The following is a 27978-nucleotide window of genomic DNA, read 5'->3' on the forward strand; positions in this document are numbered from 1 at the left end:
CTCACGTGACACTCCACCGTGATCACGTGAGGTGTTTTGTTGACGACGGTTGTCGTTTGCACGATGAATTCACGAGCTTACACAGTAGCTGGTGCAATGTCATCGCCTCGTTAGCAGCAAACTGAAGGAGAAAAGGTCTGGACGTGCGGCTGCAGACGTCCTTGTCTTCACTAATGCTTGCCGAGGCTCGATACTGTCGGTGAAGGAAGAAGCCTCTCAGTGATGTTTTTTCCTCGGTTTAAGACATAAAGGAGGAATTGTTTTCACCCCGACAGGAAGAGGGACTGCAGCTCGGGAAGTTCATGTCCCGAAACCTGCTTTTTTGAGGTAATTTGACACATTTATGTCATAAAGTCACTTCGGCGGAGACCTTTGATTATTAATAGAGTGTAAAATGAAACAATTTCGGTGAGTCAGCACATATTTTGGAAATACCTAGCCTTGTTCCTTAGTTCCATCATTAGCATTCATCAGAATCCTTAGGGATTAACGAACAAGTCGGTTGTCCAATCAGGAGGCCCAGAAGGCTGTGTTGGGCCAATCAGAGAAGGGCAAGGCAGGTTTCAGGTAATAATGGAAACGAACAAGGAAAAGGTTCACGTCTCTAATGGCTTAATTGTTTGCTTGAACATACTAATAGAGAAATGGTTGTACATAGTACATTCAATTACACGGATAAGACCCCTGATATATCCCGAAAAAGATGTAGACTGTAGACTCCGAGATGAATAACACCAGTGTGGAATTCAGTCCCAGTAAGACCAGTTTTATTGCATTTGTGAACTCGTGTGCTGTGCTTTGAAGTGGGACTCCAATTATGTGCTATGAGACTCCCATGCGGCAAGCCTGGTTGCAGAAGCTTTACCAGTTCATATTTATTGATGGCCCACTTTGGACTTTAACTAGTAATGTAAATACTGTATATTTCAACATCTTATAGTCCAGTTTCAACTAAAACAATGATCTCTATTGGCCTGTATTACTGGTTCAACATGTGGACGTCAACAACCAATTTTGTTTGCATATTTGCCTGCAGTTTTCTTTTTTCTAACTATTTCCTGATGTCACCCCTTTTATTTATAGTATCACTTAGACCTGTTTCCCCAGCCCTATCTTGTGACTTTCTTATTTCATACTGTCTTCACTTAACAAATTGTTTTGTGTACAGTTTCCAACATAACTAAACTACATGCCGATGGCTCAATTTCACTTCACTTCTCTTTTCTTTTTTTTCGAGTTATCATTAAATAGAAACTGAGATCAGAAACCTTTTACAGCCATTACTGCTGATGGGAGCTGTTTCGAAAACACAACTAAGCTTCAAAAACCCTTCATAATAATTTCAAAGATTGAACTGCATGTTTAGCTCAAACCCAAAACTAAAAATGTCACTTTTTTCACTCTTTTCCTATTACCAGCCACAGTAGAAGGCTGACTGGACTGTGTCCCTTGTACCACTCAAAATGGCTATTGTGCGACAATTTGGACTTCTGGTGTGGAAAAACTATCTTCAGCAGGTGAGTTGGAGGGAGGTGAACCTACACCCAGCTTGTATGGTTCCTTTTTAGGTGCTTATATTGTTTGCAACTGTGAATTGTCTGAAGTATCTGTGTTTACAGAGCAGAGGCCTGCATGACAGTATTTGCTAAAGTAAAGACTCATGGGACATCATAAATACAGTAAAGTGACTAACATTTTTTTTCTACAACTTATGATGTTAGCCAGCTACTTGGAAACTGGTTGCCTCAGTAATTTACAGTGTGCCTGCTGCACTCTTGTTGTGTCACAGGCTCAAGCTAGGTCAACATATTGGTAGCTAGCCCATGCTTTTCTGAGCCTTATACGGTTATCTTTTGGCAGAATTACAATTTGTACCTTTTTTGTCATTATACAATTCAGGATTGCACAATGACATGTAGTGGTAGCCCCCTCCATGCTACACACACAGAAAATGTGTAAACCGATATTCAGATTATTTCAGTTATTAGACTTGATCATGAGACATGATTCATTACAACCAGATTTTGTATTATGTACACTATATAGATTCACGTGTTTATGCAGACATCTACCTTTTTAGTGAATGATATTTTATGGAGTTTTTTTTGTAGAGTTCATTAACAACTAAACAAAACTAAAACCCCCATTAAAATAGAGAAACAATAAATGCATACATACAATTTAAAGCTATAGTACGTAGTTTCTGCCGCCCTCATGAGGAATTCTACGTAATGACAACAAAACTGTCGGCGCGCGGCCCCAACCCCTCCTCCACACAGTTGTTGCTTGTAGCCAAGGAGGACACGAGGGTTAAAAAAACATGATTGACTCTTCAGAAGAGGTAATTATCTTCACTCCAGCTTCTGCGCGGGAAAGTCACCGGACGACACATTCTTCTGAACATAGCCATACTGAGAAATACAGAGAGAGTTGTGTGGAGCTGATAGTCTTAATTAGCTTTGTAGCGACTCATTTGGCATGGCTTGAATTTAACGGACGTTTATTAATATCATAAAGTTACACACTAAAGCTTTAAGAAAAAGGGGAATGGGGTGAAAAGTTATGAGCAATTTATGTATTCTGTATATACAGGAGATACACATGCACACATGTAAATAGATTTTCTTTTATATTACAATTATGGAAGTATTCACCCTCACATTCGTTGGTTAACATGTTACACACAAACCTGATCACAATTCAAAATCTCCAAGAAAGACTCAACGTCTTACAATAGCAGTTCCATCGAGGTTTGCACCATTATGCAGTTCATGGAAAATCATATCAGGTTCAGGCTCGGTCAGAAGATAGGAAGGAATTTTTACTTTAAACAGGGCCAGTGTATTGCTCTGAATGGCAGCTGGCGTAGTTTTGAACATTATTATCAGTTGATGGTTGCACAATGCTGCCTGCAACTATCCAGAAATTAAATTGGCTATCTGCTGCATAGCATGTGTGGTATGAGGTTGTTGCTCCATTTCCCTTTATCTACTCCCTGCTCCGACAGTTGTCTAGAGACTACAGAGACGCTATTAGGCCCAGGCAGGAAAAAAAATACAGTGCATCTTGGTGTTGCTTGTTCATCTTGGCTGGAGAAAATATACACAGAGTGCATGTTAATCACTTAAGCTGTATTACCAAATAGAATGCATTACGACATTTTACCTACTCAAGCAAAATGTGGACATTGTAATTCAGGCCTGTAAAAGCCTTTCAGTTAAGTCTAAGACATTACAGAGTGCAAGTTAAAATATAGGGAAAATAGATCATATATAAAATAAAATAATATATATTTGTGGTAGACAGTAATTGTAAATGAATAAACTGAATGTAAACAGCAATGTAGTAAATGTATATTCATACTGCGATACCGGCTGCCAGACAGCAGCAGGCAGAACAGTTTGTGGTTGGGGTCTCTGATAATTCTGTTGGCCTTCTTCCTGCATCGCTGGGTGTAGAGATCCTCCATGGATGGCAGCTCCGTCCTGGTGACGTGCTAAGCAGTTTTTTTTTTTACCACACTCTGTAAAGCTACAGTTGGGGACACTGCAGATGTCATAACAGGCGGTGATGCAGCCGGTCAGGATATTCTCAATGGTGCAACTGTAATACACCTAATCAGTGAAAACAAAATCCTTGATTATGCGGCACGTTTTGCGATGGAATATGCAGGATATTTATGCAATTTTATGCGATGAAATTGCGGGAACTTGCAAAAAATGCGGGAACTTGCAAAAACTGCGGTTTGATGAAAAAGTGATTCCCCCAACACCTTGCTTTTTTTTTAACTTAATTTCCAAAAATAGTTTACAGATATTCAGTCATTGCAATAAGTAAACAAATAAGATACAAAAATATATACAAATAATATAATATTAAAGTAAAAATAAAAGTAATAGTCTAAACAGAGGGAAATAAAAGATACAAAAGAGACAGACTTTCAAAAATCGTTGATATAGACAGCAGGAGCACTTAAACAAAGAAATTTGAGTAGACATCAGATATTAAGATAGCTTTCTTATTGGATACCAACTTAAGAGACTCAAAGTACATGTCAAATTCAACCTCCAACAACTGCTTTTCGATGATGTCGCGTAATTACATCACTTCATAACGTTCCCATGGCAACAGGGGAAAATGGCTGCTCTTGTGTGAAGTCAATCATTTTTTCAACTTTCTGCTAAGATATATGTGACTTTTTTGCAACAAAAATGCAGGGATTATGAAATCATGCAAGCACCGCATATTTTGCGTGGAAATCAGCAATTTATGCGGCGAAAGTGCGGCATATTTGAAAAAATGCGGCCCCCGCATGAATATGCGGACTTTGGCTGATTATGCATTGAATTATGCGATCGCATAATCGCGTTTTTCTGGAGGGACTGCCTAATTGACAAGATTAATGATTTCTAGGTGATAGCTTATTTTTAAATGTGATACTGTCTGGTAGTGCTTGAGATAATTACCCCAGTGTTGTCCACATGGACCTGTTCCACTGGCATCAGAGGCAATGCGAATACTTTGACTCTCCTGGATACTGAGGCTTTAACATACATGCACGCACACACGCACACATGCACACACACGCACATATGCACACAAATAAATAACAAATTTTAGAAGTTACAGTGGTGTCAAGACTTACATGTATAAAAGTACAAAAATTATTTTTAATAAATTAAACGGTAGGGTTTGGCCCATTTAGAATAGTATCTTAGCAGCCTTACGGTAAACCAAACCAGATGTGGTGATTAAAAACAGAAGACATGATTTGTGCTCAACAATTAGCATTGCATTTTTCAGATTTTGAAAAAATAAATGTAATGATACAGTAATGGGTGTTTGGTGTTTTAATACTTATACCAGAATAATACTAACTTTGATTCCTTACTTTGCTGAGTGTAGACATGTTTTCAACAATACATAAAATAGAGCATAAATCACAACAACACTGTTATTTAAATCAGGTAATCTCTGATCAAAATAAACAACACTAGCCGTGCATTCAGCTCCAAGGTGAATGCTGTGAATAATGTTATGACCAAATGTATTCATGCATTAAAACACCCTTTATAAACGTGGACAAACAGGGAAAAAGTTTAGTCTTGGCTTATATAAATTTACCTAAGCTAAAGACCTATCTTTTTGATGTTGCTTTTCTTTAAATAATCTATTTTATTAACTTTAATTTCTTATACTGCACTGTAACTTTTATTCTTATACTGCACTATCAATTTTATTCTTGTCTTTTAATGTTTTTAATTTGTTTGTTTTTTAATTGTTTTCTAACTGCTCTTTAATGTTTTATGTAAAGCACTTTGAATTGCCCTGTTGCTGAAATGTGCTGTATAAATAAAGCTGCCTTGCCTTGCCTTGCCTTGCCTATATTTATTCCTCCAAGTGATCATTTGAGTGCTGAAAGGGGAGAGTCTGATATTGGCGCCCCTCTGAGATTGACTGTAATGTCCTGAAACTGTCCAAGTCCCTTTGTGTTCCAATCACTCAAAAGTAGGAGACCGTTTATATTATGCTTTGTGTCAACTGTCTGTGAAATTTTCTAATTTCAATTCTGAATAACACCCAGATCCCATCTTGACGGTAAATGATGTGTACAGTAGTTTGCATTTTCAAAGCATATTGAAAGTTTGGAAATGGGTTGTGTTTGCTGTTCAATGTTGCAGTGCTCTCAGTTTTGAGTGTCTCATTGTACATTGCTCTCCTGTGGCTGAAATATGGAGCCATTTGTTAATTTTCATGAAGGTATTGAGTTACTTAAAATCATGCATAGTCTGTCAAACATAGCATAGTTAATCACAATACCTTTTTAGTTTGTGCGTCCTATTCATTTACATAAACTCCTCTCTTTTTAACTTCTCTTTTTTTTTTTTTTTTTTTTTTTTTTTTTTTTTTATATATAAATCTTCTACCTCTTTTTGTCATACCTCGTACACCCCTATCACGCAGATGACAAATTATCTCTATTCCTGCTCTCCAGAAACGTCAAATCCTGGTAACTCTGGTGGAGATACTCCTGCCCCTGCTCTTCTCCGGCATCCTCATCGTGCTACGTCAGAAGGTGCCTTTTAAGGACTACCCGAATGCCACCATCTACGAGAGCTACACCGTTGACGCGCTACCCAGTAGATTGTCGCACCGCTTGCAGCTGGCTTTCGTGCCCGGTAACTCCAGTGCGGTGCGTCAGGTGGCCGATGATGTGCGAGGGAGCCTGGCTCTCGCTTCAGGTGGGTAACAGTGGGGCAGGAAGTGGGTGGTGGGTTCAGTACAACGATGTTGGCTTGTTTTTAAAAAGCATCTCCAAATGGGCAGTGGTGACCTAAAGGTTAGTGTAGCGAGCTTGTCATTAAATCCCCCAGACCTGCAGGATAAATTTGGGTATGGGAAAGCGATAAGCAAGTCACTTAACCCCAACTGTTTCAGTAGAGCTGCTCAGTGACCAGCAGATCAGTTTCCAGGTGTGAATGTGTAACTGTGTGAATGTGATCAGGGCGTTCCTTAAAAAGAGAGCATTGCTCTCAGTGTGCTCCTTCCTTATAAAAGTAAAGGTGAAAAATCAAACAAACACGTTATTGTGTCACGTTATATATGCTGACTGTAACCTTATATTAATCTTTTCCCAAAAAGTCAAACTATTCCTTTCATATATGAGCTATGCTCTGCGATTCCCTTCAACGCCGGCCGCGTCCTGCTGCGTCTGCTGCACCCACCCGTGCTCTGCAGCGCCACGTTACATCCCGCAACGCCCTGCTGTGATGTTCATACGCACAGAGTAGTCAGAATCCGGTATAGGAGACTGCACTACTCAGTATGACACGATGTGCCCTGCTATGACATGAACTTCCAGGACTATCTCGAAGTCACTGTTCCATTATCTTTAATGTGACTATTAGGCTTTACCTTTTTTTCATTTCCACAATTATAACCAGTAAAACAAATACTACAGCCTTTGCACCAACTGTAATCTGGGACAGAGGTGGGAATACTGGTTCCTCTAGAAATAGCCCCCAGGAGACTCAACAGGCTACACCCTAATGTTGTGTCAGACTGTATCTATCAGCTGGGGATTTAGATAGGGAAAAGGAAGCTCACACACTGTAGCGTCTCAGGACACCTACACTCAATCTCTTTTTAACACACACACACACACTAACATAAGTACGTACACACGTTTGCCTGACCTGCTATTGAGATAAACATGCACACAGTCTGACTGACTGACAGGTATCCAAATAAGCCTGACAGACAATCAGCAAGATGGAATGCTAGTCATGTGAGGCTAAAGGCAGAGATGTAGTAGCAGGAAGACAGAGCTGTGTAACTGCAGGTTGTTGTGTACACAGGCGTGTGATCCCAGCTCAGCCATTAATGAATAATTTAGGTGGGCTTGGTGTTCAGAAGGGTAGGTGGTGGGGAATAATCAAGGTTAAAGGTTGAGTATGTCATGCACACAAAAGACTACAAAATGTGACCTCAATGTTCTGACTGACTGAAGGGGTAGCCTTGAACAGTTAAAAAAAAAAAAACTGATATTTTAAATGTCAGTTTTACATATTTAAACAACAAGGATTGTTGAACTGGGACCACTAAAAAAAGTTTTTTTCTGTTGTAAAGATATTCTGTCTTGAAACGCCTTGTCATATGTTTTGCATGCTGTATTGTGAAATGAGATTTCCTATATTGTGTAATCTCAACTTTTTGTTGTTAAAAAGTTGTTTTGACATGTCTTGTGCAGATCATCAGTGGTAGCTTTTCTGTTTTCTTGTACTATTGTTATTGAACTGATCGACCATTGCTGTTAGCTAATTATTTCATTTTTTCACCATTATTTTACTTAGACTTTTTTCATTACTTTAGCTAATTATTTAAACTGTTAAACCATTATTTTTAGCTAATAATAATTATATCTTTTATTAATCCCCAATGGGGAAATTACAATTTACACTCTGTTATTACAGACTACACAGGCCTGAAATACACACACACGCTCAAGTCAGATAGATAGATAGATAGATAGATAGATCGATCGATCCCAAAAATGGGAAATTACAGTGTTAGCAAAATATCAGGCACACATACAGTACATAATTTACATGAAATAATAGGATGGAATACAAGAACAAATAATTTAAAATATATACAAGTTGGGAATAAAAATGTACTACTAGTATTGATAAAGATGAAGATAAACCTGTTGTGCAAGTTGCCTCAAGAGCACCTTGGCAGCACCCAGGATGCAGCTTCTCTCCAGCTACCAGTCCACACTCCATACTTCAGTCCGTACGGGGACTTGAACCAGTCAGCCTCCGGCCACATAAATATGTGAATATATAACTTTGAGCATGTCCGGATTTTATTTTTTTCAAAATTAGTTTATCTACTCCACAATCTTTCCATGTACAACAACTGCAGGAGTAAGCCCTGGAACCACCCCCGGTTAGTAACTACTGCATTAAACTGCTAACCATTTCAGCATTACCCAACACAGACAGCTGAAGTGAAGTTTGGCAGCTGGTTGGCCGTGACCTGTTTCTTTCTGTGCCCTGTGTGTCTGCAAATGTTTACTTTATGAAACTGACCAATGTTTACCTCTGGGACCAATGTGTAATCCCGACGTCCTTTGCCAGACTCAGAAATGAAATAATGCCATGGAGATTTGCAGCTCTGGAAAAGAAAGAAATGTAATCAAAAGTGAAAAGAAAAACAAATTAGTTTTATCTATTTTTTTCCCTGCTCTCTGTTTTCATTCAGTTTCATTTGGACTGCTTTGACGTGCTTCATGTTTTAGTTTTGTGCGTATCTCTTCCCTTTTTATATGATCTAGCATCTATTTCAAAGAAGCATGTCTTGTATTTGACCTATTATTATAATAATATTGGCCATAGAATTCAGTAGGCTGTCAGTGACCGTAGCGAGCACAAAGGTTGGGCAATGAGACGGGCATTAAAAACAGACGTACATGAGATGAATGCCATACCACAACGTGTGTCTGTGTGTGTGTCTGTGTGTGTGTCTGTGTGTGTGTCTGTGTGTCTTTTCCAGTGCGTGGCTTTGAGACGGAGGAGCAGTTTGAGGACTATGTGAGAAATGACCCTCTGTCAGGAAAGCTGCTGGCTGCTGTGGTGTTTGAGCACCCCTTCACCCATGATGATGAACCTCTGCCCCTAAAGGTTAAAGGCAGCATACACACACTGTCACACACTGTAGCAGGTAGATGCTTGATTCTTGCACCTGAGGAGTGCTGTATTGCTTTGTTGTCTGGTCATTGTGTCTCAGAGAGAGAGATTTTCTTTGAATAATAGTAAACGATAAACAAAAGCATGGTTATGCCACTCACTGCATAGTGTAGGCTCCACCCCTCTAGGCTTTTTACAGGTTACTAATTTCGCTCACTTTTTGCACCCTTGTGTACAGGTGAGTTACCACCTGCGTTTCAGTTTCACCCCACGCAATGCCCCACCCAAGGAGAGGTCGGAGCTGAACCCCAACAGTGACCTGGACTGGCACACGCTCAGCCTCTATCCCCTCTTTCAGCTGCCAGGGCCGAGGGAGCAGTATGACAAGGAAGGGGGCACGCCTGGTGAGAACCCCCTGTTTTTTCCTCCCCTTTCTCGGTTACTTTTTAAGCCAAAAACATCACGTCTGCTTTGATGCTACCAAACCTTCACGAGAGGGCCTGTCATCCAAAAATAAATGTTAAATATTCTTAAAAACTACACATTTTTACAGGGGTTATTCAGATAATCATTTAAAAAAGCCATGTCAAATATCAAACAGGATTTATTTTTCTGCTGAGACAGAGGTTTATGATTGATGAAAAGCACTTATTTTCCACGGTCTCTGGAGCAAGGCTCTGTTTCTATGGCAACCACGGCCTTGCACATCTAGTGTTGGCACTATCAAGATGCATTGTGCCCTTGCATCATTAGTGGGGCATTTGTAAGGTGTCGGGCACCAAAACTTTATCTTCCCATTTGTCCCTCAGGTTGTTTAATTTTAGTTTTTAAATGAGGTGATGATGATGAATTGGGGATTAGATAAGAGACTGTTGTGCTGTGGCTCAGACATTTTTTCATAGTAAAGTTCCAAAGTTGAGAGGCATAATAGGCATGCTCCAAAAGATGAAGTCATCCTCCCAGCATAGTAGAACTGACAAGCTTTTAGAGTCGCATGAATATGGATTTCCAACCTCCACATGCATAATAACTCACAACTGCAGCTCCACTTTTGTTCCTCATGGCCTCTTACCCATTTTCATGTTAACTTTTAGAGGGAAGTTAGAAGCAATTTGCCTCAAGGTCACTTTGTAAGTTTTGTTGTTCCATGAGTCATTACTTCCATTAAAAATCAACATAATTTCTTCAGCGTTAATATTTCTTTTCTCTTTTTAAGGTTATTACCGAGAGGGATTCCTTGCTGTACAGCATGCAGTGGACGTAGCCATCATGCGCTCTTACAACAGAACGTCTGCTTCCTCTTTGCTGGGACGTATCCGAGTGGTCCTGTCGCGGTTTCCTTACCCTGCCTTTATATATGACGTCTTCATCCTAGCCATTCAGAACCAACTGCCCCTACTACTGGTGCTCAGTTTTACCTACACCTCCCTCAACATAGTACGATCTGTGGTGCAGGAGAAGGAAAGGAAGCTCAAGGTGCGTTTGTGTGTCTCTAAAAGGGATGTTTTTATTTTTGCTGAAATTAGCAGTACAACTGATCGATTTTTTTTTGGTGCATTTTAGGAGTACATGAGGATGATGGGTCTCAGCAACTGGCTCCACTGGAGTGCCTGGTTCCTCATGTTCTTCCTCTTCCTCTCCATTTCAATCTTTTTTGTCACTCTGCTCCTTTGTATCCAGGTGAGTTTGTCTTACAAAATATAGTTACATAAGCCACGTTCCAGCACGTAATACCTCCACCCCAAATTTAAGCAGTTTCTTAGATAAGTAAAAGGTAATCCAATATCATTATCTACAGTAGTATTTAGTGGAAATACCTGCTGTAGGTATTTATTTAGTGTTCAAATATGTAACTAAGCTGTAGCTCTCAAAGCTAAACATCATACATTGTGACTTAATTAAATAAGACACAGGAGGCAGTGCTTTACAGTGGTTTTAAAGCCAAGAGGAAAAGAGAGTGAAAAAGAGAAATTGGCTGTAAAGCAAATTATCAAATAGTTTATCATAACAACCAGTTCATAACAATTAGACATTTATTTGTTGAGCAGTGTAGTTACTGAACAAAAACTTGGCATCACGATTTCAATATAAAGTGCAGGAATGAGTTCATTCTTCATTTAGAGGCTGTAAAACTGAGCACTGGGACTATCTGTTTTCTAACTGTTGTTTTAGGTGAGCCCTAACGGAGCAGTGCTGACCTACAGCGACCCCACACTTGTCTTTGTCTTCCTGCTTGCCTTCACTGTGGCCACCATCAACTTCAGCTTCATGATCAGTGCCTTCTTCTCACGAGGTTTGTGTTTCTGTGTCTGTCTGTCCACTCTTTTCTGAATGATACAGTAAATATACCTCTCTTTGACTGCCAGTCTCTTTCTTTGTAAAAATCAGTGCATCCATTTTTTTGCTGCTGATGTTGTATGGTGCATTTTCTTGGTTAAGAGAAATGTTTTGTTCACTTAAAAAGTGGTATGTTTCTTGTTTTTAAGTAGTTCTCAGCTGTGTCTGTCTTCAGCCACATGAAATTAAAGAACCCTGTCCGGCCTGAATAACATACAGTATAAAGAAAACTATTGAAATCCTATCTTTCCTTTCTCGTGTCGTCCTTGTCTTTCCCTCTTTGTGCTCTCACTCATTCAGACCAGCGTCTGAATGAAAGTGTCTCCGTCCAACTTTCTGCAACAAAGCAGCTCAGGTTACAAGTGCTCGTTACAGCCTCAGTTTTATGCTGCCGTTTCCAAAGCAGTTGCACCTATGAACTTGCTTAGCTGTGCTGTGGTTTATGTTCTTTAGCTTCTTCTTTTTTTTTTTAACACTCATAATAAACATTCCCTTGATTATAATTGATTGGGAAGCCTGTCCTCTGTCACCTGCCCAGACAGTTTTCCTATTTGGCTTTGACAATATGAGCCAAGTTACCTTAGGTGTAGTTTTTAAAATCTTGTCCTGCTCCTTTCTATTTCCTGCTTTCTCTCGGCCTGGCCTGTCTGTGATCGATGAATAATTGCCCAAACTGTGGTATTTGAAAGCTTGACTTAAGTCATTAAAATGGTGTCAATTACTGCTTAACTTACAGATCCTGAACATGAGCTGAAGAAATCGCATCATCATGTCGTTTTCTGTCTTGACACTGTACATAAATAAAAACAAACCCAAAGATCATTACATAATGAATCCCAACTAGGTTCAAGGGTTTTCCATATACTTTCTGATTTGTAGAGCGAAGAGGAAAGAGACAGCGATGAGGGGCTTTTACAGAAAATAGGCCAAACCAACAGAAGGATCTTGCAGTGCCCTCCTTGGCCGTTTATGAACAAAGACCGATTTTTTTCTTTCTTAGCTGTCTTTGTGCAAACAGCTATCTGGATACTTTCTCCACCCACTGTACTTTTTAGTCAATGCGTGTTCCACACAGGCTCGAAATGTCCCAATGTCTGCCACAAGTGCCCTTTTGAAAGTAAAGTGTGTGTGTGTGTGTGTGTGTGTGTGTGTGTGTGTGTGTGTGTGTGTGTGTGTGTGTGTGTGTGTGTGTGTGTGTGTGTGTGTGTGTGTGTGTGTGTGTGTGTGTGTGTGTGTGTGTGTGTGTGTGTGTGTGTGTGTGTGTGTGTGTGTGTGTGTGTGTGTGTGTGTGTGTGTGTGTGTGTGTGTGTTTACTGTCATACTATTGTTCAGCATCCCCTTAACCTCTCTTTTTCGGTCTATCTTCAGCAAATGTGGCAGCAGCAGTGGGCGGCTTTATCTATTTCTTGAGCTACCTGCCTTATTTGTTCCTGTGGCCACGCTACGACCTGCTGAGCCATGCCCAGAAGGTGTCAGCCTGCCTCATCTCTAACGTGGCCATGGCCATGGGAGCTCAGCTCATAGGAATGTTTGAAGGCAAAGGTGAGACTTGACGTTTTGGTCAAAGTTGAACTATCTGTCAATATTAGGAAGTTGGGGGCAATTCCTCCATTTCTGTCTGTTAAAACAACATTTTAGAAATGTTTATCAAATCCCTCTCCCCTCTGTAGGAACGGGAATCCAGTGGTCAAACTTGTTTGACTCTGTGACGGTGGATGATGACTTCTCCCTGGCCCAGGTATTAGGCTTGCTGCTGTTTGACTCTGTCCTCTATGGGTTGGTGGCCTGGTACATGGAGGCAGTTTTTCCTGGGGAGTACGGAGTGCCTCTACCATCTTACTTCTTCGTACTGGTATGTTTCAAAGCTGAGCGGGTCACACTTGCACAGACTCATATTCTCAGGGAAGGTATCCAAATACAGCTACATTAGTGGGATGAAAGTATGACCAGATATAGCATTCAGAAGCAATACAAATGTTTCAGATAATTGCAGTCCCTCCTCACAGTGCCTTTTAGTTTCTACTGCAGTGTCCGTTACTAATTCAAATTTAAAAGAAGTAAACTGAAAAAATGGGGAAGTTGTGTACGAATAAAATATTGCCTAATCATCAGGTTTGTTCAAGTATCAGGTTGGTTCTAAGTAACAAACAGTGTAATGTGTTTTCATAGTTGTGGTATAATTGGCAGTAGTGTATACTGTCTAAGTTCAGCACGCTTGTAACATTTTAAACCATATTTATTAATTACTTGATATTGTTTTTTTATATATATATATATATATATATATATATATATATATATATTTATATATATATATATATATATATATATATATATATATATATATATATATATATATATATATATATATATATATATATATATATTTATATATATTTGCCTTTGTTCTTCCTGCAATTTGTCTTCAAATGGTGAATTTCTTATTTTTTTTGATAAAATCATTTAGTATGAATTTATGTGAAACCATTTACAGTCTGGTGGAGTTCATATAAGATATGTGGCAATAGCAAACACGTTAAGACCGAATGTTTAGCCAATAAATGAAGATACAGATACAGGAAGTTAATACATACTTGCTCATTCACCTAACTAAGGGATATGATACTTGATATTACTAGTGCAGTAAAAGGATATGACCAGTGACATGTGTTTGTTGAAAGGCCTGAACAAGCCAGAACCGTCGCTACCAGGAATTGAACCCCAGTCTGACATGGCTTTTTCATTGTGGTTTACAGTTAAAGACACATTATCAGTAGGTGGTGTTGAGCACTTACAGCACCCTAAGGTAGTTGCAAGGCTGAGGTCTCCTGTAAGAGATAAATGACCATAGAATAAAGAAATTGCTGCCCTCAGTGTAAGTAGCTCTGATAAGTGACAGTGGAGGGGATTGAAAACTTGAGGTCACTACATATCGGCCAGAGGAAGCGTCAAGCCAACACAAATAAGGTTTATGTTTATAAACTATGGATTATCCCTAAATGACGTGCCTACACACACACACACACATATACACATATCCACACACATATACACACACACATACACACACAAAAGACACAAAACACATCCACACACTCGTGCGCACCCATTTCCCAGTAGTCAGGAATCCGAGACTGCCAGCAGGGTGTGGAGTAGATGCTGACGCACTCGATGTCCATTGTGTTCATGGGTGTGATATGTAGAAAGTGTAGCTTTGACTCTGGTCCTTAGGAAGTGCACCAGAGGGAGGTTTGGTCAGGAAACAATCCCCTCTAATGTCCACAAGAACAATGTTAATGTGACCCACTCTCTCTTTCTTGAGTTTTTTTTTTTTTTTATGAATTATCATTGCGTCCTGTAGTTACTTTGCTTTATTGAAAAAAACATCTGAGAAATGCATACATTACATACATGTACATCATGTGTGCAATATATGATGTAACTTTTGACTTTCATTCTATAACATATCTTGTGGAAATATGTTGAATATGAATACTAGAATTGTAAAGTACCATTTCATACAGCTTTTTGACTAAGGCCTGTTTCACCCCAACCCACTTCCTACCTCTATCTATCCCTCACTTTCTCTTACTCCCCACATGTGCCTCATCTTCATCAGCCTTCATACTGGTGCAGCAGCCCCCGCATGGCTTTGGTGAATGAGAAAGAGGAAGAGGAGGATGCAGAAAAGGCTTTGAAAGGGGAGTTCATAGAGGAGGAGCCAGCTGGACTAGTCTCCGGGGTAAAGATCAAACACCTCGCTAAGGTGAGCAACAAAACAGACACCCAGAGGGTCAACATGTCCTCTCACTGTAAAAGGGTGCAGATGGTGCAAGTGTCCTAAACAATGTGTAGACAATCATTAAATATTCTACTGCAGTAGTGAGATGGTAAATATGCCACAAGGTTTCTCTGGCCCTATGTGTTTTTTGTTCAGGTAATGCATGTAAATATTTTGGGTTTATCTGCTGGACAGGAATTCAAAGTAGGCAACAAGACACGGCAGGCTGTGCGGGATCTTACAATGAACATGTTTGAGGGACAGATCACGGTGCTGCTAGGACACAACGGTGCTGGGAAGACAACAACACTGTCCATGTTGACAGGTGACCAGCTGGAACACACACACACACACACACACACACACACACACACACACACACACACACAAAACAAACACACACACACACACACACACACACACACACACACACACACTCACACAATAAAACAAACATGCCACCTAAATATTCTGAACTCAACTGGTTGCCTTTGTGTGTGTTTCTCGTAGGGCTGTTTCCTCCCACCAGTGGCAGGGCCTATATCAACGGTTATGACATCTGTCAGGACATGGCTATGATCCGCCGCAGTCTGGGACTCTGTCCCCAGCACGATGTACTGTTTGATAACCTTACTGTCAGAGAACACCTGCTCTTCTACGCTCAGGTACTCGCACAATCATGCACTCATACACCAAAACGCTGTTCTTCAGCTGAATCTTTGTTCTTGTCATGAACTCATTAGTTTATTGTTGATTGTTGTTTTTTGTGTTATGTTTTTTTTTTTTTTAAAATTTAGTTGAAAGTATATTGTGCGGTGTTGACTTTGTTTCCATATTATAAATACACTCACTGGCTATTTTATTAGGTTCACCTCTACAATCTAATGTAAACGAGGCTCTGCCATAAATTCTAACTTTACAAAAGTTATGTGGCCCATTTTTGTTAAAACTTTCCTAGAGGTTTTTTATTGAACTATAGGTTTATTATTTGTGTGTTTATCTGCTTGATATCCAGCTGAAAGGCTTCTCCAAAGAGAAGATTCCAGATGAGGTAGACAGGACCATCCGTATCCTGAATCTTGAGGACAAGCGACAGGCTCGCTCCAAGACCCTCTCTGGTGGCATGAAGAGGAAACTCTCCATTGGCATTGCCCTCATTGGAGACTCCAAGGTGAAGAATGATTCACTCTCATTCCTTTTGCCACATCCTTCCTTCACATTAACCAGGTCTCATCTCTTTACCTTTAACTTAATCCATGTCCAGGTGGTGATGTTAGATGAGCCCACATCAGGTATGGACCCATCAGCTCGACGTGCCACCTGGGACCTTCTGCAAGGGGAGAAGCGCGGTCGCACCATCCTACTCACCACGCACTTTATGGACGAGGCCGACCTGCTCGGTGACCGCATCGCCATCATGGCAGGAGGAGAGCTGCAGTGCAGCGGGTCACCACTCTTCCTTAAGAACAAATATGGTAAGTGAAGAGTGGAGTGAAAATAGCTGCAGCAAGATGTCACTCTTTATATAGCACACCTGGACATTCAGGAGAAAATCCAGTAATTCAGCTATATCATTGTTGATAGTGGGCACATACATCCTTGTTACAATTAATCATACAGGCCTCCTTCCCTCTGCTCACCAGGTGCTGGTTACCACATGGTGATAGTAAAGGATGCTCTTTGTAACGTGTCCGAGATTACCCGCCTTGTCCACATGTATGTTCCTAATGCCACACTGGAGAGCAGCGCGGGGGCAGAGCTCTCTTACATCTTGCCAAAAGAAAGCACCAGCAGGTGAGTCAGCCAGGTCTTTGTTCATACGTAGAATACTCACAATAACACAGTGGAAAGTGTGACGGGGCCTTAAGGGTAGAACGACGACCATCGACCAGAAATCACACCTGCTGAACATTGTAACTAAATGACAACTTCTGTCAAAAAGGGCCAGTCTTCACATTTGTCCCACTGTGAGGTAGTGTGTAATGTGTTTCCCTGATGCACTTTGTGTTTGCTCTCAGGTTTGAGCTGCTGTTTGCTGAGCTGGAGATGAACAGAGAGGAGCTGGGCATCGCCAGCTATGGAGCTTCAGTAACCACTATGGAAGAGGTTTTCCTCAGGTGGGAGAAATATGACATGGCGAATGTGTCTTTGTAATATTCCATATCTGTAGAATCTAAAGCAAAAGGAAGTGGGTTTTATGTAGTAGAGGTCTTCACGGGTCCAAAATGTTGTACCCGAACTCAAAAAGACCCGGAAATACTACCCAGAACCAAACCAGACTGGTTTATTAATTGAAAAATGTCGGACCCAAACTTGTCCGGACCCGTTAACATTAACGTTAATTTAAAAGTTGTCAAAACTGAACTTTGTGTCTTACTAATGTAATGTTAGTAGCCATCTCCCCTGTGCCTGTCCATGACACATATAATCCATCGTCCTTGCCTAGACATTTGGTCATATACATCCAGGTCCTCTCTTGCTGATTGAAACAGGCTAATTCACTTGTTATTTCATCTTTAATGTCCACTTGCTGTCAAGGTGACGTATGGCAAATACGAATATAAAAATACAAACTTAAGATTATGAAACTTGATGGGTTAAACATGAGTGTTGCCAACAGGGACGTTGTAGAGTCCTTCTGGGGGACAAACTGCAATGCCGACACTTAGAACATGGTTAAAGGGTGTTTCGTTTTTTATTTTATCTTTTAAATATTCATTTATCAGTCCGATACCGATAGAAAATGCCTAATATTGGCCGATATATCTGTTGGGCTCTAATAACGATTGCCAATTGCCACAGCTGCCAATCATGATCAGCGCTGTATGATCACGGGCGGGTCTTCTCGGATCCACTCGGGTATATTACACACATGTTAAACAGACCCAGGACCCACGGTAATATAACAGGACCTGATCTGGACCCGATAGATGAATAAACCGTGGATCCAAACTTGTACGGGTCCTGGTTTTACCCATGTAGACCTCTATCATAATATTTAAATATAAAAATGCCTGTTGTTATAGTAGCTCTGCAATTGTCATACCGAGAGTCCATCAGTGTGTTCTGGCCATAAACACTAAACATCAAACATGATACCAAGAAAAGCTGCTGTTTGGACATTTGGTCATTTAGCTCCCTTCTGGCGTTTAGTTTTTTGCAGCCAAGTAAAATGCCTTGTCAGTTAGATAGTAACACTGCTGCCATTAATAAAAATTAATAAAATAATTCTTCTTTTAATTCTTAATCTGAAAGAAAATACTGTATAATGATCTTTATTTTTCCTGTTTTCAGTAAGTTTCACTGCAGACTGATTTGTGTGTTCAGGGTGGGAAAGTTGGTGGATTCTAGTTTGGACATCCAGGCAATCCAGCTGCCAGCCCTGCAGTATCAACATGAGAGACGCTCCCATGACTGGGCCACAGATGACGCCAGCAGCAGCAGCGGCATGACCGATGTTACTGACTTCACAGACAGCGGCACGCTCATCTCAGAGGACTGCTCCAACATCAAGCTAAACACCGGGGTGAGATAAGAGGAAGCAAGCTGATGTTTATTTTCTGTCATTAATTTTGAGTCATTAATATCATTCATTCATTTTTAACATTTCAGTCCAATCCAATCCACTTTATTTCTATAGCATATTTTACAAACACAAAGTTTCCAAAGTGACTCAGAACATACAGACAATTCATAAAAAATATATAACATTTCTGTTGCCCTTTCCTCTCCCATCAGGCCAGACTACACCTGCAACAGTTTTATGCCATGTTCCTGAAGAGGGCCCTGTACAGCTGGAGAAACTGGAAGGTGATGGTGGCTCAGTTCCTGGTCCCTTTGGTGTTCACCGTTGTGGCTTTAGTTGTGGCACGCACCATTCCCAATCACCAGGACGCTCCTCAGCTGAGGCTGGCACTCAGCCGCTATGGTTCCACCAGGGTCCCTGTGGCTCTGCAGCCTAACGTAGGTCCCCTGGCCTCTGCCCTGGCAAATACATACAGTTCACAGCTCTCTGCCCAGCTTGGCCAGCTCATCAATATCACAGGTAAGCATCATGAGAGAGACAGGGACTTGGTTTGACTGCTTAGCTGAGTATTTACTGACCATATGCCCCTTTCCTCCCGCTCCCCATCCTCAGACTTTACTGATTTCATCCTGACCCAAGCAGAGGAAGAAGGCGGCAGCTTTAATGAGCGCTGTGTGGTGGGTGCTGCTTTCCGTGGCAGCAGCAACCGACTTGCAGAAGCAACAGCCTACTTCAATAACGAGGGCTACCATACATCCGCCACGTCCCTAATGTTGTTGGACAACGCTCTGTTCAAACTTCTAGCAGGTCCAAATGCTTCCATCCAGACGGGCAATTACCCCATGCCACGCAACATGTCTGAGATCGCCCACAGCCAGCTCAACGAGTGAGTGGAGTGGATGGAAAGAGAGAAGTGTCCTAACATGTATTTGTTTTGGCACGCACAGTAACAAGCAACTTGATTTTTACATACTTGCTATAATATAGAGCTAACAGATGGAGATCAAGAAAGCAGTCGTGTATTTTATGTCGGTCTGTCTTTTGGGACATTTCTTTGCCTTTCCTTTGCACCATTTCTCTTCAATTTCCTCCTGTCATCAACCCCCTTTCACCTCCTCCTTTTTTGTCTTCATTCTTTTCCCCAATCTATAGGGGAAAGACAGGCTTCATCATCGCCATCAACCTGATGTACGGTATGGCCTCCCTGTCTAGCACATTTGCCCTCCTGCTCGTAACGGAGTCCTCTATCAAGTCCAAGCATGTCCAGCAGGTCAGCGGTGTCTACCTGTCAAACTTCTGGTTTTCTGCCTTGCTGTGGGACCTCGTCAATTTCCTGCTGCCCTGTCTCCTCATGCTGGTCAGTATGACTTTTGATAACGTGTTGGGATAAAGGCACTGACACTGACAAGTTAGTCTAAACAGAGTTTTCCAGGCAGAGAGAGTACATTATGCATAACATTCATGTACTGTATGCATTGTACAGTCTCATGTCTCATTGTTTTGTGCTCTTAGGTGGTGTTTCAGGCATTTGGAATCAAGGCTTTTGTAGACAACAACCACCTGGTAGATGTGTTGTTGTTACTGCTGCTGTATGGCTGGGCTGTTGTGCCTCTCATGTACCTGCTCAGCTTCTTCTTTTCCACTGCCGCTACTGCCTACACACGCCTCACCATCTTCAACATGATCTCTGGCACAGCCACCTTTCTGACTGTTACCATCATGACCATCCCAGGTGAGAGGAGGAAACCTGGGATTCTAGCAATGGAAGACATTTAAAGTTAAAAAAATATATATATATATTGTGTAATGCTCGGGCCAGTATGTTATGTTCTAGTTTTAAGGATTTAAAAAATGTTTGGGTTTGGCTGAATTCATCTTGAGTGCAGTGTGTCGATGGCATTAAGGGGAAAAAGCCAACCCCTTCACAGCAGTGCTTCTGGCTTTGCTGTGTCCCACATTGCAGTATTTGTTGTGGGAAGCCAATGAGGGATCATGTTTGAGCAACTCCTACTGGTTGATTGGGTTGCACGTATGAAGAGGAGCAGGGTTTTCAGATGATAGTGAGGACACAAGTCAAATCAGGAGAAAAATGGGTGAAAAATCTATTGAAAAAGAAAAAGGGGAAAGGAATGTTTCCTTATCATTCCTGTTGATGGCCTCCTTATGAATTCCTTCTCCAGAGTTGAACCTGCAGGAGATGTCACACTTACTGGATAAGGTGTTCCTGATCTTTCCAAACTATTGCCTGGGCATGTCCTTCAGCCAGTTCTACCAGAACTACGAATTCATCTCGTTTTGCACTTCCAGTCCAATCAGCGAGACAGTGTGCAACTACTTAAGTAAGTTCAAGCAGGAGAGACTTCATTGAAAGGTGCAAAATAAATGTATTCATCACAACGCACAATATTATAATGTACAGAATTGGCGATTAGACTCCATTGCTATGTAAATGATGTTTATAAGGGGTAGAAAAGCCATGAGTAGGCATATCCCCCAATGGAGTCTAGACACTGGTGGTGGTGAAAGAGCCTGAAGACTGGATGACCGTACAGGAGCGGGTCTTCCAGAGAAGGACCCAGGGTGGTCCCGTTTTAAAACAATGAAGATGCAGTCTAGTACCTGAATTTAATATGTGATCTAGAAGATATGATTATAACAATGAGTCATAACGTGGGTGGCAGTATTACACACATATTGGGATGATGGGGTTGGTTCATACTTCTGTAGGGGAAGCAAAGAGAAAAATTGGTGCATTATACATCCGACTCAGTTTAAATTGTATTTTCATAATCCAGTTTTCAATCACCAAAATAAACACTAATAATGGAATGATCAGATATCTTCTGTAAACCCTGCATATTTCTACCCTTAATTTACTTGACCTAACCCAGTGTTTTTCTTGTTCTAGACATCACGTACCAGAAAAACTACTTCTCGATGTCGGAGCCTGGTGTGGGACGCTTCCTCGTGGCCTTCTCACTGCAGGGTGTAGTCTTTATTATTCTGCTGTTTGTCATTGAGCTGCAGTGTGTCCGCACTCTCCGGCGATTCCTCACCTCCCTGGGCAGAAGACGTAAACAGGTAGATGAGTTGTGGGAGCTGTGAACAAGGCAGGGTTTGTCTTTTTCTGTGGTTTTTTTGTATGTGTTTTGTTTGGGAGACTGGAAATTTCCAGTTGAATCAGAAATCTCCTAGCAACCACAGCTTGCACTGCACAGGAGGTCTCTCTGAGAAACTATTTTCAAAGTGTGGTTAAATATATTCAAACTGAAGCGTGAAAAAAGAGAAGTCTCTAAAGACAACTAGAGTAGTGGTTGTAGATCCACAAAGTAAATGGCAGATTTGATTCAAACCAGGGGCGTAGGCAGAAATAGTATTTTGGGCGGGCCAGTACAAAAGTGAGTAGGCCATTTTCAAAAAGACGAAGTAGCAAAAAGGACTAACTGAAAAAACAGCAACGATTTTACCTTCCAACATATTGCATTACAACTGCAATAGCAGTACGGTCTACAACATGCTCCACCAACAAAACTCAGTCTAAAATGTTTGTACACAACAATATAGAAAAAAACCTGTAGATTGTAACATATTCAGGCTAAAATATATTTGCACCGGCAGTACCAGCAGCATTGGCTCTGCACAGCACTGTTATAAAATTAACCATTTTATTGCACAAAGTGGCAACTAAACATGAACCAACACAGCAGAGAAGGCGTTTACATACTGCATGACATAGAATAGCCTACATCAGACAGAAATCACACATGTAACAATGCAACAGCATTGTTGCTTCACAACTATGGTCAGATCATGAGCAGCAAATGGCTATCAGCAGTAAAAGAAAATCAAAGAATGAAAACTTCCAGCCTAGCATTGTTTAAATTATGAAATATATAATGAAAAGTGATCAGCAAATCGTAGACAGTGTATCGAGTCCACTGCAGTTACAGGATCAAAGAAAACTAAAAACTAGCCTACGTCCCTCACAGATAACTTATCTTATGTGGGCAAAAAACGTGTTTCAGCTAGAATCCATCATCAGTGTTCATCATTTCTTACTAAATATGAAGGTTAACTACTAGGTTAGGTTACTTAATTAACACAAGAAGCAAGAAAGACGTTTGACTTAATATTATTTCTGTGAGGGCCATGTGGCACTCAAACACACTCTTGTCTCACTGATGGGCTGTCAGCTCTGCTGGGGAAATGTCTGCACATGCTGCAGAAAAGCTCGTCCTTATTTTCACTGTATTCCATCCACGAAAACTGTCCATACCACTTTAAAGAGACGCCATTGTTGTCGCGGTAACTTTTAACAGTACATTGCTTAACACATCCACGGTACATTGTCTAAAAAGCCAGCTTGCTAACGTTAGCTGCTGAAGGCAGCCCGGAGAGTCTGCCTGTTGTTACCATAGAAACCACCTATACGTTCCGAAGGCGTTTGATCTAATTGTTTGATTGTATGGTTTAAACAGTTTTGTTTTAATCAGAAGAAAATACACATTCAACACACAAAACTAGCTAGTTCTGTTATTTCCTTTTTTTTTTTGCATACATTTGAATATTTTTCATAACAAAACTTATTTTGATCAAACTTGGCTGGACGGGCCAGTGAGTAAAGTGGGCGGGCCAGTGCCGCCCTGGACCATTACTGCCTACGCGCCTGATTCAAACACTGAGAGCAGACATGTTGTAAACACTTTATGAAAAGGATCATCACACTTAGAAGCACTAGTGTGGTTCATATTAGGTTTAATGGCAGTTGGCAACATTTGTCTCTTATAAAAGAGGCACTTTGCAGTCAATTAGCATTTTGATTTGTGAGATTTCAAAGCAGCATGAGACTAATACAGAACTTCAAAGAAGCAAAGTTATCTGCCCTCTAAGTGCAGATGCCCCTGTAAATGGTTTTGGTTTGTCGCACTAAATGCTTGCTCTTGGGAGAATTACTGGAATTGTTGGGTCTTTGTAAATTATAGAGTGTATTCTAGACCTACTCAATCTGTAAAGTTTCCTGAGATAACTCTTATGATTTGATACTATAAATAAAATTGAATTGAATAGAATGTTATCATATCAAGGGTAATAGTGGTAGGGTCTTGAATTAAATCAATAAAATTTTGATAAATGTTCATTGTTTTATCCAAAATTGATACATTTTATATATAACTCCTCACGTAATAAAACCAGTCTCAGCCGCACTTTATCAGGCAGAAAAGTCAAGGAGGTGCTACTACACTCTTCTAAGAGCTATAACCACCTCTGCATTCATCAGCACATCTGTTTTACTGTAGGGATTCTTTCACATTTAAGAATTGAATATCTCATCTGAAAGTCTGAAACTTCTCTAACACTTGATTAATCAATTAGTTAATCAACAGGAAATTAATCTGCAACTATTTTGATAATTAATAATCTTTTAATCTTTTGAATTTTTAAGAAAAAGTTCCGAACATTGCCTTGTTTGAGCTTCTCAGTTCTGAGAATTTCCTAATTTTCTTGAATCTCTTTGGGTTTCGGACAGTTGGTTGGACAAAACAAGCCATTTGAAGACACAGTCTTTGGCTTCAGCAAATAACAGCCATTTTTTGTTATAACGATGAATTGAGAAAATAATTGGCAGATAGTTGTTGTCGTTAGTTGCAGCCCTAAATGCTTTTATGACAAGAGCTATAGGTTGAAGATTACAGTTTCCATCTGTTATGTAATTTAGCTAAACTTGCCTAATCTTGTCCATGAAGTGTAATTAAATGTATATTATTTCAGTCTACCCCTATGACATACTATTACATAGTAACTACTTGTAAAGTATTTGAAAAAAACTCTGGACATGTACTACTGCTGCCAGAAGACATGACATCACCTTGTGACATTGGGACACAATGTCTTACTTCTTGTGGTTGTTATTTTTTATCGTACGTATGTGTGTGTTAGGTACCTCTTATAGAGGAGGCAGCACTGCTTCCAGAGGACAGGGACGTGGCCGAAGAGAGGAAAAGGGTCCTGGAGTGCCAGCCAGTGTTAGAGTCTATGGTTGGCAGCCCCCTCATACTACAGGAGCTCAGCAAGGTACGTAGCACAGGAGTCTTCCTTGTCTGAATGAGACGGACTGCCTTATGGTTCAAATATGTGTCTCTGTGAGATATGACAAGGTGGTACAGACCCGCTGTTATCTCTCCTTTTCAGGTGTACAGCAGCGGGGAAAGTCTTCTGGCTGTGGACAGGCTGTCTCTAGCTGTAGGGAAAGGGGAGTGTTTTGGCCTCCTGGGCTTCAATGGAGCAGGCAAGACAACAACCTTTAAGATGCTGACTGGTGATGAGAGCGTTACCTCCGGGGACGCCTACATTGATGGATACAGCATCTTGAGGGACATTAAAAAGGTAAGGGATATGGAAGAAAAGGACATTTCTGTTAAATCAATAGCAAGATAAATCGATGCCACATAGCTTTCAAAATGCCAAGATTTGAAAGGAGGCATTTATCTCTGGATTGCAGGTGCAGCAGCGCATTGGTTACTGCCCTCAGTTTGATGCCGTGTTGGACCACATGACAGGAAGAGAAACTCTGAGTATGTATGCCAGGCTCAGAGGAATACCAGAGCGGTATGTGTCTGGCTGTGTGGAGAATGTCTTGAGGTCGCTGCTGCTGGAGCCTCATGCCGATAAACTGATCCGCAGCTACAGGTGGGTAGACTGTTCTGAGCCATTCCTTTTTCTGTTTTGTGCCACACAGTTCACATACTAGCCTGAATAATGCTGTATTTTGTTGAGCAATTGTGTGTGCGTGTGACTAATATGTCACCATCAACCTATGCAGTGGCGGTAACAAGCGGAAGCTGAGTGCAGGCATGGCTCTGATCGGTGGGCCTCCGGTCATCTTTCTGGATGAGCCTTCGACCGGCATGGACCCCGTGGCCAGGAGGCTACTGTGGGATGCTGTTACACGCACACGGGAGTCTGGAAAGGCCATAATCATCACTTCTCATAGGTGAGCTTTGGGATCAGCTGTCATACATTTACCCAAGGTCTGAACTTGTGTAAGTTTGAGGTAGTGGTCCTTTACTTAATTATTTTTATTTTCTGCTATTTTATACTTCTATCTTAATACATTTTAGAGAAAATATTCAATGATGGAAAAGTACCTTGATCCTTACCAATACCTCAATATAAAACTATTCCATTATAGTAAAATGTAAGTATATCAGTGCTGTACAAAATAATACTTTACATACAAACATATGAGTGTAACACAATATGATGCAATATTATAGATTAAACTTATTTTTAGTAGTTTTGCTACCAATTCTTCTGTAATATTTAGAATTTTAGACTTTTACTTCTAACATGGTATTTTTACAATGTGGTACTGTCAATGGAAAAGATCTGAATACATCTTCAAAGAAGTTTTACTGCTACATCTTGATCCATGAAAAGCAGAAGACATGAGAATGCTTACACCTTAGACCTGTCTCCCTGATATGTTCCCTCCCCAGTATGGAGGAGTGTGAGGCCCTGTGTACCAGGCTGGCAGTGATGGTCAACGGTCAGTTCAAGTGCCTCGGGAGTCCCCAGCACCTGAAGAGCAAGTTTGGCAGTGGCTACACCCTGCTGGCAAAAATACACATAGAGGCTGAGTTGGAGGACAGTGACCTGCAGCTTTTTAAAGACTTCATTGAAAGTACCTTCCCAGGTCAGAGGCATACAGTTAGCTTTTACAGTAATAACTATTAAGATTACTAGAACTATAAAATATTGAATTCACTCAAAGTAAACTGAAATTGTGTTTACTACCACAGTAACTATATATAAAAATAACCAAGTAACTAACTATGTTTTAACATTAGATCAAAATGTATTATAGCTGCATTTATAGTGATCATTCTACATTTGAATGGCCAGATAACCTTTTCAAAATAGATCTCTTCTTTTTGTGCTCTTCGTTAAACAGTTGAGGGTGTGTGGCTGTGTAACGTCATTTGAAATAAAGCAAATCTAACCATGTGAATTTTCTCCCGCTACAGGAAGTCAACTAAAGGATGAGCACCAGGGAATGGTGCACTATCATTTGACTGACAAAACACTTACCTGGGCACAGGTGACTGATTTATACAGAAATACAGTAGTCTCTCTGCACTTGTGCTGTGTTTGCGCTCCCTCTAGTGGACAGAATTGTACAGGGTAACTCTTAAATACTCGAGCTGCAATTTTATAGCTTCAACAAAATATTCAACCACAGAAGTTTAACATGTGGATGGCAAAAAAGAATGAAAATGTACACAGTAATGGTAAAAACAACAAATTAGATGTAAAAAAGATGCGTGTATGTGGAAATAAAGTGTCTTTATTTGTATTTAAAAATTTTAAAAGATGCAGACTGTAGCTTTAAATTTTGATCTTGGCACAAAGTCTTTGATAACACTAGAGATGCATTTATATCACACCTCTCCATGTTGTGTACCTCCCTGTTCTCTACTCCCACCTAGGTGTTTGGCACTTTGGAGGCAGCCAAAGAGAAATACCAGATTGAAGACTACTGCGTGAGCCAGATATCACTGGAGCAGGTGTTTCTCAGCTTTGCCCAATTCCAACACTGCACAGAGAGTAGGAGAAAGTAAGTGGAGTGAGGAATCCGTCCATCACGGCCTTGTTCGGTCACCCATCGAATGTGTACACAGGGTGGAGCAGGTTTTATCTCCAGCTCCATTTTTACCTTGACCACACACACACACACACACACACACACACACACACACACACACACACACACACACACACACACACACACACACACACACACACACACACACACACTCTGGGCCAGTCACATCAACTTCAGCCTTTCTACTACTGTATCAAGTCAGTGTGTGTTTTGTTGGGTCATTCATACCGTTGTTATTGTTATTGTGTGACAAAGAAGTAGAATTGTAATTATGATGTGTGGGGGATGATGAATATACCAAGTAATGAACTGTGCACTTTTTTAGTGAGTTCAAAGACAATGAAACCACTTCCTAGATACTACCATTACTCTGAATTGTGTGTGACAGAGAGTGTATGTACAGCTCGTCTTTTTTTTGTTATTTATGATTTTATGTGATTGCTTATGTTACCAAGAGTTTGTGCTTTTTTTTCTGTGATCA

The 27978-nt window shown here is 40.6% G+C and overlaps 1 protein-coding gene across 2 annotated transcripts; it reads left to right on the plus strand.

The window, feature by feature from the left end:
• Nucleotides 1-27968, plus strand: abca3b (ATP-binding cassette, sub-family A (ABC1), member 3b). 2 transcript variants are annotated; one of them, XM_028600286.1, is made up of 31 exons: nucleotides 1-327; nucleotides 1419-1517; nucleotides 5996-6242; nucleotides 9058-9185; nucleotides 9430-9595; nucleotides 10408-10667; nucleotides 10755-10871; nucleotides 11364-11484; nucleotides 12897-13070; nucleotides 13199-13380; nucleotides 15148-15294; nucleotides 15505-15634; nucleotides 15820-15974; nucleotides 16325-16480; nucleotides 16574-16784; nucleotides 16953-17103; nucleotides 17328-17426; nucleotides 18637-18835; nucleotides 19048-19354; nucleotides 19448-19721; nucleotides 19988-20192; nucleotides 20348-20567; nucleotides 21016-21174; nucleotides 21744-21916; nucleotides 24773-24907; nucleotides 25025-25219; nucleotides 25335-25522; nucleotides 25656-25826; nucleotides 26332-26528; nucleotides 26860-26933; nucleotides 27322-27968. In XM_028600286.1, exons 2-31 carry the CDS (start codon nucleotides 1464-1466, stop codon nucleotides 27451-27453), a joined length of 5127 nt encoding a protein of 1708 aa, XP_028456087.1. In that variant the 5' UTR covers nucleotides 1-327; nucleotides 1419-1463; the 3' UTR covers nucleotides 27454-27968. The 2 variants fall into 2 exon arrangements, with proteins under 2 accessions (XP_028456087.1, XP_028456088.1); XM_028600287.1 differs by lacking the exon at nucleotides 1-327 and adding an exon at nucleotides 618-755.
• The last annotated feature ends 10 nt before the right edge of the window (nucleotides 27969-27978 follow it).

The sequence above is a fragment of the Perca flavescens genome, chromosome 15, assembly GCF_004354835.1.
Source record: "Perca flavescens isolate YP-PL-M2 chromosome 15, PFLA_1.0, whole genome shotgun sequence".
NCBI classification, from domain to species: Eukaryota; Metazoa; Chordata; class Actinopteri; order Perciformes; family Percidae; genus Perca; species Perca flavescens.